The 11042-nt window shown below is 39.9% G+C and overlaps 1 protein-coding gene across 5 annotated transcripts in view; it reads left to right on the top strand.

Moving 5' to 3' along the window:
• apbb2b (amyloid beta (A4) precursor protein-binding, family B, member 2b) overlaps positions 1 to 11042 on the top strand; it is a 57844-nt gene that overhangs the window by 42207 nt on the left and 4595 nt on the right. For 4 of the 5 annotated variants that reach the window (XM_031751003.2, XM_039613546.1, XM_039613547.1 and 1 more), the window contains 5 exons: positions 1523 to 1637; positions 6955 to 7042; positions 8572 to 8655; positions 8759 to 8874; positions 10004 to 10183. In XM_031751003.2, coding sequence (XP_031606863.1) covers positions 1523 to 1637; positions 6955 to 7042; positions 8572 to 8655; positions 8759 to 8874; positions 10004 to 10183 — 583 coding nt within the window. The remainder of the gene's footprint in view (positions 1 to 1522; positions 1638 to 6954; positions 7043 to 8571; positions 8656 to 8758; positions 8875 to 10003; positions 10184 to 11042) is intronic. The other variant, XM_039613548.1, reaches the window with a different exon arrangement.

Raw genomic sequence — 11042 nt, 5'->3', positions numbered from 1 at the left:
GCTTTTATCTTTATCTTATACATTGTTACAATTCACTTCCAATTTTCTCTCCTTCCTCTTTCGACTCACCCACTCTCTTGCTCTAAGTTTTTTTTAATTATTTTTTTTTATGTGGTTTTAAAAAAAGCTTCTTTCTTTATGTCTTTTAAGGATATGCGAGCCTTCAGCAGCAATTAAGGCTAACTGTACCCAACCTGAATTCTCCGTCACCCTGAGTCCCCACATCCATTTTCTCTCTTTTCCTTTATATTCCATATATATTTTTAGTTCAGAGTTACTCTGCGTTTAAGATCACCTGCAGTGCTGCTGAGATCTGTGTGCATATATACGCGCATTTTACCGTACCGCCACTGAAACTCTGTTGGAGAGAAGGAGACGGCAGGAGAAGTGAAAATGTCACTCAAGGTTAATTTTCCATGTGAAAGTGCGTCTCTTTGAAACCTTTTGTCACCCAGCAATAACGCTCGCTGGTGCGATGAATTTTTTTTTCTCCCTTCCCCCCCCTTTTTTTTTTCCCCTCCCACTAACCTGTCTTCCTTTCCTTCCTTGCTTTCTTGGATACAGAGAGAGGTAAACACATTCCTTCCTTCCTTTTCAATCTGCAGCTCTCCTCCTGTAGAGTACCTCTACATCATTTTATTGTTTAATTTCCGCTCTCCGTCTCATTTTGTCTCATCTTCAAAGTGGCTCTTGATGTACTCTGTACCACTGCGTGCATGCATTCAGACATGGAGGAAATGAAGGTCACCTCCCCTGTCCTTGTCTGTCTACAAGTATTTTTTTTTTTTTTTTAAACTTTGTTTTACACACACACACACACACACACACACACACACACGCACACACACACACACACACACACACACACACACACACACGTAAATAGGAATGTCTCGTGGAGAACATCCCTGAGAATCTGCGTCCAGGAATCTTGTTAACCCTCAGGCATCGGTTGACTATTACATCTCATATTGAAACACAGCCTGAAGGGAGTTATTTAGATTGGCTTATGTCTTTGTGTGTGTCTGTGTGTGTGTGATGCGCTGGTTTAATTTGCTGCAGTTACATTTCTTCTTTAAAGTATCCTGTGTCTTCATCCCTCTCTCCATCCCATCTCCTTTCCTCCTCCTTTTTATTCTTCGTTCCTTCTATTCAGCTGAGTTAAATTGTTTTCGGCTTCAGTGGGCCCAGGGGAAAGTTCTTTCCTGCTGTTACTCTATTCAACTCCCTCTTGCATCACGCTGCTCTATTGATCTTTGGGGTCCATCGTCGTCTGTGTGTGTGTGCATGTGTCCGTGTGTCCGTCCTGTATTCATCCCACTACAAAAGGTCACTTCATCTCTCATCTGTCTCCAAGACCTGTCAGTCTCAGAAGTAAACACACACACATGAATACACATTTTTGCTTTATCTTTTCTCCAAGTAGCAACAAACTCGTCCAGCAAACCTCATCTCCTGTTGTGAATGTGTGTGTTTGTTTTTTTGTTTTTTTTGTAAAGCAACTGTGTTTTCCTCTTCTCAGGGACTTTGCATATGTGGCGAGGGATAAAAACACCAGGATCCTGAAATGTCATGTGTTCCGCTGTGACACACCAGCCAAAGCCATCGCCACCAGCCTGCACGAGATCTGCTCCCGGGTGAGTTGTTCAGGCCTGAGGTGGTTCCAGACACAGGAGGCTAACTTTGGGATTTTGGCAGATGGATCTGATGAAGCTAGCCAACTAGTTGGACAAATGTTTTCCCTCCCACTCAACAGGAAAGGCTCACGGAGAAGAAAATGTAGTGTTGATGGATTTAAATTTTTTGAATTATTTTTTTAAAAGCACAAAATTATTTAGCACGCAAGCTCATCTTAAAACCCATAAAGCAAAAATGCAAAAAAATTAATCTGTAGTTATGGTGCTGGAGAAATGCTGCAGTGCTTTATCTTATTTAGCATCCATCACATGGTCAAAGCACACTCCCAAACACAGTTATCAGTGAGCTTTCTCTGCTCTGTTTGATGAATACAGGTGAATTCAAACAGGGCTGAAAGGACAGTATTCAGACTGTGTGTTTTTTGTCTGCTTTGAACGTTTAGTTAATGGACTTGCCTCATTAAAAGGCATTCACAGCCTCAGAACTTTATATTCAGCGTCTGAAAAGACCTTTGAATGATTTCTTCATTTATATGCTCTCATAATTTGGTGCTGAAATTAATTCTGAGTAGAGCTGAAAATATTTTATTTTTCGAAAGGTTTTACTAATGCTCGCCTCTGAAGTGTTTTTAGCTGAAAATGTAGAGGAGCCATTCCTACCCCTCCATATTCTTCACACCCGATCTAACAACATAGGTTTTTTTGTTTTTTTGTTTTTTCCCAGTCAGCCTGTTTTATAGAAAACTGATAAGAAAAGGTGAAGCATTGGTTGCTAATAAAGATTTATTTTGATTAAAGTCTTTAATTGAGGGTTCGTATGGGTGCTTGAAAACCTTGAAAATGCTTGAATTTTAATATTGTCCTTTCAAGGTTTGAAAAGTGCTTGAATTTCAGATGTGGTGCTTAAACGTAGAAAAATTGGATCTTTCATTTTCCTCACCTAACTTATTTAAAAATATTTTATAGCATATAACACCTTTGAAAATATGCTTCGGTTCACATTTAACTCCAGAAAATCATAAATCAAAATATGGATCTTACCTGTCCAGATTCATGGTGAGGTAACTGCTCTTTTAACTGTTTGTTGTCTTTGCTTTGTTTAGTGGTGTAGAAATGGTTTAAATGAGCTTTTAGCTGAGATTCAGAGGTTTCTGTGGACACTACTCATGTCGGCACTTATATTTCTGACCTCTTCTTAAAACCGATTAAATGAGATCTCCTCGCTTTTGCCCCCATTTTTGGTGGTGTGGGTGCAAATGATCAGGCATGACATTCTCACAATAAATAAGATAAGATACTGCAAATAATTATTTCTGCATTTGTGCGACTGAATGAATTGAAAATTTGTATGCAATGACACAGTTTTTAAGATTTGGCCTAAATAATTTTGGAGTGAATGAGCCTAAACATGATGACCTGACTAGTGACACCGTGTCACCTGTGACACACACACACACACACACACACACACACACACACACACACACGTATGACTTCAGCTGAAACAGTTTCAGTGTTTCAAACCATGTTCCAGGGTTTTTAGTTCCCCATTTAGAAGAAAATAAAAGACAGATCTGAGTGTTTGAAAATGTTTTGGAAACATTCTGTAAAGATTAGATGACAAATACTCAAAGGATAAATTCAATTGGTTTATTATTTTGTTACATAAGTTGAAAAAAAAGTTAAACAAGCAAGTCAATAAAGAAAAAGTTAAACAAGTAAATGAAGAAACAAGCTAAAATGAGGTAAGAACTAAAAGTTAAACAAGTAAATAAAGAAACAAGGTAAAACGAAGTAAGAACAAAAAGTTAAACAAGTAAATAAAGAAACAAGCTAAAATGAGGTAAGAACTAAAAGTTAAACAAGTAAATAAAGAAACGAGGTAAAACGAAGTAAGAACAAAAAGTTAAACAAGTAAATAAAGAAACAAGCTAAAATGAGGTAAGAACTAAAAGTTAAACAAGTAAATAAAGAAACAAGGTTGAGGAGAGAAAACCCCAACAAATCCCCTCTGAGCAAGCACTAGGCGACAGTGGGGAGGAAAAACTGCCTTTTAACGGGCAGAAACCTCCGGCAGAACCAGGCTCAGGAGGGGACAGTCAACTGCCGGGACTGGTTGGGGGGGTGAACAGAGGTGGAGCAAGATGAGGCTGCATCAGGTGAGGAAGCGGTAGCGTCCCTCCTCCAGAACAAGCGGAAGAATTTTGTCTTCTTTTTTTTCATGCACTTTTCCACAAGCGCTTTTTTTTCCAGGATGAGGGTTCTCAACTCATCGATCGTTTCTGCGTTTTGCTTCTCAAGTTTGTTGCATCTTTTTTCCACCTGTTCCAATGTTGCTTGTTTTTCTTCAAGCTTGTCTTTGAGTTGTTTGGATGTTGCCTCCTGCATTAGCTTGTCCTTGTGCATGTCTGCATTTCTCTGTTGAACTTCTTTGTGCATGTCTTCTAACTGCGTATTTCTACTCTGGATTTCTTGGAGCGTGCGCTGCAGGTCTTCATGTATTTTGTCTTGTTGTTGCTTTTGTGCCTGCATTTCAGTGTTTTCACGCTTCAAGTTATTGAATTCCAGCAGTATCCCCTTAATGAGCTCAGAGTTGTTTCTCGCCATTTGATCAATTCTTTTCTGCATCTGTGAGCATTGTCTTTCCAGTTTTGCCTTTTCTCCTTCCAGCTCACTTGTTTTGACCTTCAGTTCACTACAGAATCCTTGCAGTTTTAGATTTTTAGACTCAAAGTCCTGGACAATACGTTTTCCTTCTTTCAGTTTTTCTTCCTGTTGGTCTTTCTCTTGAAGAAGGTCTTTATTTTGGCGCAGTGTTTGATCCAAGCTTACTTTCAGGCTTCTGTATTTTTCCTGCATGCCTTTAAGTTCGTGCTGCATGTCTCTTTGCTTTTTGTCCTGTTCTTCCTTCTGTTGGAGGATTTCTTTATTTTTTTCCACAGCTTCATCGCGCTGTCTTTGGAGCAGCATATTTCTTTGGTCCATGTTTTGGAGTTCCCATTGTATCTCATCAATCGTCGCTTTCCTGTCTTGAAGCTGGTCGGACATTTTTTTTAGTTCCGCGCTCTTTTGCTTGTTTTCTTTAATGAGAAACACAATCTGCTCCCTGGCCTGTCCAAACTTAATTCCCCAGCCCTCATTAATAAGTTTTATGTCAGGCTGGCGCTGTTGTCTTTCTTCCAGGACTTGATTTTGGGCTTCCATTTGTTTGCACCTCTCCTCCAGTTGAAGTTTCTCTTCTTCAAGTTGTTGAATTTTTTTCTGGAGATTGTAGTTTTCCTTCTTACTGTCCTGCAGTGCTCTTTGGAAGGATGAGGCACCATTTGGGGAAATTGGCCGGCCACGCCAGGAAGGAGAGGCGGCGTAATCTTTTTGACTTGCTTGGTGTTGTCTTAGAAACATGTTGGAGTTCATATAAAATGACTCTGAAAAGCTTTCCAAAAGTTTCTGTGGTGAACGTTTGATGGCTGCAAACACAAATGCTGCGAAGAAACGAACTGAAAATTGCTGTTTCTCACCCCTATTTATGGAAAAAACTTCAAAGGATCAAAGACTCTAAAAGTGTCCTTTTATCATCATCACTCCGTGAGCCAATGAGATTGTCACAAGGCATTTTGGAATGGGGTATTTTTTTTTAAACCGTTTTCAAACTTAACTTAAAATTTCAGTGTTTCTTAGTTTTAGATTAGTTGGTTAGTCCATTTGATTAAGAAATTAATTGTCATGAACATCCCTAATATTATATAACAGACAACAGAAAACAAGACAGGTTTTTTTTTTTTTTTTTCCACGTAGCTATAATAAATGTGTTTTTTTATTATTGTCCTACTTTTTATAAAAGGGAACATTATTTAAAGAATATGTATTTAATTAAAAAAAACTCTGTTCATCTCAAGGGTATAACAAAAAGGGTGAGCTTCCTGCTCGAAAATGAAATGACCAAAATAAATGAAGTATTTCTCTGCAATTACAAACTCTGTGTAAACAGTCTTGGTAACAAAATAAAGCTAACATTTGTGAGATGTCATCAGAGGTGTAAATATTACTGCAGATGTTACTATGTCAAAGTTACTGTGACTCAAACATAGAAAAATTGTATTTTTATTTCCCTCACCTAATTTTTAAAAGTATTTTATAGCATAGAACACCTTTGAAAATAGGCTTTGGTTCACATTTAAGTCATATATGAAAATATGGATATTACCTGTGACACTACTCATGTCGGCACTTATATTTCTGACCTCGTGTTATAACCGATTAAATGTGATCTCCTCCCTTTTGCGCCCATTTTCGGGGGCGTGGGTGCTTAACTAAAAAAAACAAACCAACATCCATCTCCTATTTTTGTGTCACACAGGAAAGAAGGATCAATATCTGATAATAAGACTTATTAATTTGGCCTTGCTGTGTATTATTGTGGAGTTTGGTGCAGTTTTCTTGTTTTGTGGGGTTGTTGTGTTTTTAAGTGGAGATGAATATCTCTAACAACTTGATGTTTTTTGAGTTTGTGCACTATATGCATATAAGGCAACCATTTCCTTTTTCAGTATTTTTGTGTGGTGCATTTTTCTCTGTTTTTACAAAAGGGGAACAAAGGACATTTAAGTCGACCTGAGATTATTTGTTTTAATTTTTACATGGTCTTACTGAAGTGATGCAAAGTTAAAGCTTGAAAAAGCTTGAAAATGGGCCTTGAAAGTGCTTAAAAAGTACTTGAATTTGACCCTGAAAAATGAACCCTGTTACTCCAGCATTTAAAAAATAAATCTTTTTTTAAAATAAGTGGGGTTTGTGAAAGCGACGGGTGAAGCAGTTTACCTGCTTCGTGTGTGTGTGTGTGTGTGTGTGTGTGTGTGTGTGTGTGTGTGTGTGTGTGTGTGTGTGTTGCTCGGGAGAAAAGGCTATCACCCTGTGTTGGTGTGTGTGTGTGTGTGTGTGTGTGTGTGTGTGTGTTGCTCGGGAGAAAAGGCTATCACCCTGTGTTGGAGAGAGAAGTGTGACCTGATTAATTTGTGTGTGTGTGTGTGTGTGTGTGAGTGCGCATCTGTGCTCTTCAGGTGAAATGGGAAGACAGCACGACAGTATCAAGGGTGAAGCATTTCCAGGTTTTCGTGTTGATGCTTTCATCTCCCTCTCTCACCCATCCTCCTGCACTCTCACACATTCTGGGTTTTTTTCGTCTTTGTCTCTTCACTCTCCTCCTCTGTGTCTCTGTCACGGCATACCACTTTGGCTTTTTTTCTTTTACATGCCATTTCCTCATACTTCTGTATCTCCTTTTTCCTTTCCTCTCTAACCCTCCCTGCCTCTCCTCCAGATAATGACAGAGAGAAAGAATGCCAAAGCGATGGCAGGAGGCTCCCTCCAGGACAGGATGCAGGCAGGACTTGATCTCCCTTTACAAGGTAGGCTTCATACATTACACAAAGCAACTCATTGTCTGTCTGTGTGTGTAAGAGAGAGTAAATGCGACAACTGGCATGCGTCAATAGACGCACGGGGAGCTATCATTTCTGTGGCACTGAGGATGCGTCCAAACTGGCCATTTGGGAGAGCCGAATGTGTCAGAAAATAGCTGGCTTTTTATCGTAATGTCCTTCTTAGTTAATGTGAATTTATAACAAGATGATTTAGGAGAGATTTATTATTGCAGCCTTGAATTTTGACAGGGGTTTAATGCATTTTCTTTTTCATAAAACACATCCATTTGCTGCCTCCTTCTCCACCATTCGACCAGTGCTGCTACTGCGCCTCGTGCTTCACGCCTACCAACTTTCAATCAGTGCACTAGAGAGAAACCTGCACCGAGTGTGATAGTAACGATCAAAAACTCCACAGGTTGCCTAGCAGTTCTTTCCACTTGACATATTTAGAGGTTTGTGGTCCAGTGCAGTTCATCATCTCACCTTTAGATTTACAAAAAAAGGAGGAAGTTTAAAAAAAAAAAATTGCTTTAAATGTCCGACAGATGGTAAAAGTAGCCTCTGTGAAAGACTTTGGTGACTTTTTAAAAGACACTGCAGGAGAATAGGGCTGAATAGATGAGCAGCCTACAAGGACGAGGACTTGATGGATCTTTTTCAGTCATTTAATGAGAGATGTGACAACAAGCATCCGCTTCCTGTCATAACTCACTCTGTTATCTCCTGTCACCTATCAGTCTTTCTGAGAGAGACGGCGTTAGCTGTGCTCAACTAATCACTGTGCACACGCGCGCGCGCACACACACACACACACACACACACACACACACACACACACACACACACACACACACACACACACACACACACACACAGAGATTGGTCTGCTCCTGTCAGCTTCTCAAATAAAACCGCTGTGGTTACTGACAATAACTTTTACAATATAAGAAAACATGTGAACATGTGTTTCTAGTCTACTGTGACATATTTCAACAGAAGTCTTGGTTAAAATATTTAACACTACATTTGGAAATTATTTATTTATGATGGCAGCAAGCACTCAAAGATAGCAGTTCAAATATTAAAGCGTGAGCACTCTGGAATAATACAGGGTTTATCAAAGAGAATCACCTGATTTCTAAAAGCTTTAATTCCACAGCCATTCAACGGTAACAATTGAAACACGTGCTGTGAGAAAGAGGCAAGTTGTGAGTTTCACATGGTTTCAGCATAACAACAGCGGTGGCTGCAGTGACTACAGACATGCTCCCATGAGACAAGTCTGACCATCATAGGGAGCATGTGCCGTACATCTGGATGAAGATTCATATGTAAAATGTATAATTTAGGCAATGTATATTTAAAATAAAAATAAAAGCCTTTTAAAATAAGATGATTCTTTAATTATTTTTTAATACACCCTGTATTGTAATAACATGGTGCAGTTCAGTGTACTTTATGTTATGTGTTCTTATGAGCACCTATTCAAATGTGTGTTGAATTCTCCTCAGCAGAGTTCCCCACACCAAAGACAGAGCTGGTTCAGAAGTTTCAGGTGCTCTATCTTGGGATGATGCCTGTGGCCAGACCGATAGGTTGGTGTGACACACACACATACACACAGAGTGATGAAATGTTAATGTTGATTCTGAATGTTTATTTAATTCAAATGTTTTGTTTTATCACCTTCTACATCAGGCATGGATATACTGAATGGAGCTATAGACAGTCTGATTGGTTCTTCCAGCAGAGACGACTGGACTCCGGTGGCCCTCAATGTAGCCGACGCTACGGTCACCATCAGCAAAGACAAGGTCAGACAGGTCTGATGTTGTTGAGCTCTTATAATGCAATCCCACCAAACACAAGCAAAGTTTTGCCTCATTTTACTCGCGTGAATTCAGTTGGAAACTTGCGAATATTCGCCCCTGATGTTTGATTTATAGCACCGTGTTTGCGTACATATTTGATTATGTAGAGCTTATGCAAAAGGGGGTGTGCAACCTATGCATACGCAGTCCTCCAAAAACCAACACAGATCAAAATGAGTGACGGTGTGTGTATGTGGACTGCTGATTGGTTGCTGGTCGGAACAGGAAAAGTCGTCTTTTGCATTCATGACTCATGTCAGAAACAGAAAAAAATCCATAATGGATGAAAAACACAAGCAGTGCCTGAAGTGGACACTTTTCACACTTGACTTCACTTTGCTTTTCTCCAGGATTGACTGAAGAACCAACAGCAGCATGAAGCTAAGTTGTCATCAAAGTCGAAATATTTAAACTCATGCAAACCTGGATTTGCCTCTGTCGGTGTTGGCCACGCCCGATATACCGCGCCTCATTGCATAAGCAGTAGTTTGTAATCACACTGTGTGAAACTTTGCTTTGCATTTGGTTTCATTATTATTATTATTATTATTTGAAATGCATTTCTCTGTAGTAATTGTTTCTAAAACACATTAACCGAGCAAAAGTACTTTCTCTTTCACCTTTAGTCTAGAAAGAATTAGGAAGATATTAAAATACTTTTCTAAATCCTATAAAAGAGCCCCGACTGGTTTCCTGACCTCTGGAGACACATATAGAAGAGACTGTTCTCCAGGAAGGGCTCCAATGAGCACAACCTTTTCAGACCTCACCAGAAAGTCACTCTAAATATATAAATCCATAACAGTCCACAGCTTACTGTTTATTTCAATGTGTTACACTAGAAAAATGCTGAAAAAACACAAACCTTGCATTCTGGAGCGAGAGAAAATAAGCTGCTGACCCGAGCGATGAGTCGCAGCTCACACAGAAACTCCACTCCTGTGTGAGTGAAGAAGTCATGGTGTCCAGCTTGAACAGCCAAGCTGCTGTTTGTAGCTGTTTAAATAAAATACTGATGAGAGGGATCTCTTTTGTACCTAATGTCTAAAGATTTCTGACTTTCTGTCCGCAGGATGAAGAGGAAGTGCTGGTAGAGTGTCGTGTTCGCTTCCTGTCTTTCATGGGCGTTGGGCGTGACGTGCACACGTTTGCCTTCATCATGGACGCTGGCGGCCATCGTTTCGACTGTCACGTCTTCTGGTGTGAGCCCAATGCTGGGAGCGTGTCCGAGGCCGTACAGGCAGCTTGTATGGTGAGTCACACGAGCTCAAATTCAGCACTGTGGTCCGTACATGGATTAAGAGTTAGATGTAAAAGAACTTGAAATGGGTAAAAGAAGAGAAACATTGAGCCGTTTGCATTTTTATCTGTAGCTTAATTAAATCTCTGAACTCTTGATTGCACTTAAATAACTTTACAAGCTCTTTGTTACCAGCTGATGTTAATGTTACTGATGCAGAGGTTTTACAGACGGGCACAGATCTTTAGAGCCTCCCTCTCTGAAGGTGGATGTCCTTGGCGGTAGTGTAGTTGGGGTTTGATTGTTCAGTCTTGACAGATGCTCTAACCAGTACAATTTGCTCAAGTTGCAGTGAGGCCCCATGTCAAAGTGTTGCTGGTTTAAAACATGCATTTAGATCAGGATAAAGCAGTTAAATTGCAGTTAAATTGCAGTGTGTTTTAAAGGATGCCCTTGCAGGTTATCCACTATAGATTTTCTGTTTAAACGGCAAATGCTTTAGATTGCACACAGCGGTGTTTCCTGCTCTGCTGAAAACTTCTCAAAGAGGATGTACTGTATATGGATTTGAAGTAATAACAATTGTGTGAAAGCCATAATACCTTTACAGTGTTTCCATTTCATCATTATAATGCCCTGTGATCACAAACCCAGAGTCCCATCTGTGCTGTTTATGCTGCGATGCATCCCATTAGTGGAGGTTACTCGCCCTCCTCTGCTGTGGTCGACTGCTGACTGCGCTATTGATCACACATCAGAACATTGGATATATAGAGAAACAACACGTGTACACACACACACACACACACACACACACACACACACACACACACACACACACACACACACACACACACACACACACACACAC

Source organism: Oreochromis aureus, linkage group 6, assembly GCF_013358895.1.
Source record: "Oreochromis aureus strain Israel breed Guangdong linkage group 6, ZZ_aureus, whole genome shotgun sequence".
Lineage (NCBI taxonomy): Eukaryota > Metazoa > Chordata > Actinopteri > Cichliformes > Cichlidae > Oreochromis > Oreochromis aureus.
The sequence above is the reverse complement of the archived record's forward strand: the minus strand, read 5'-3'. Positions and strand labels throughout refer to the sequence as shown.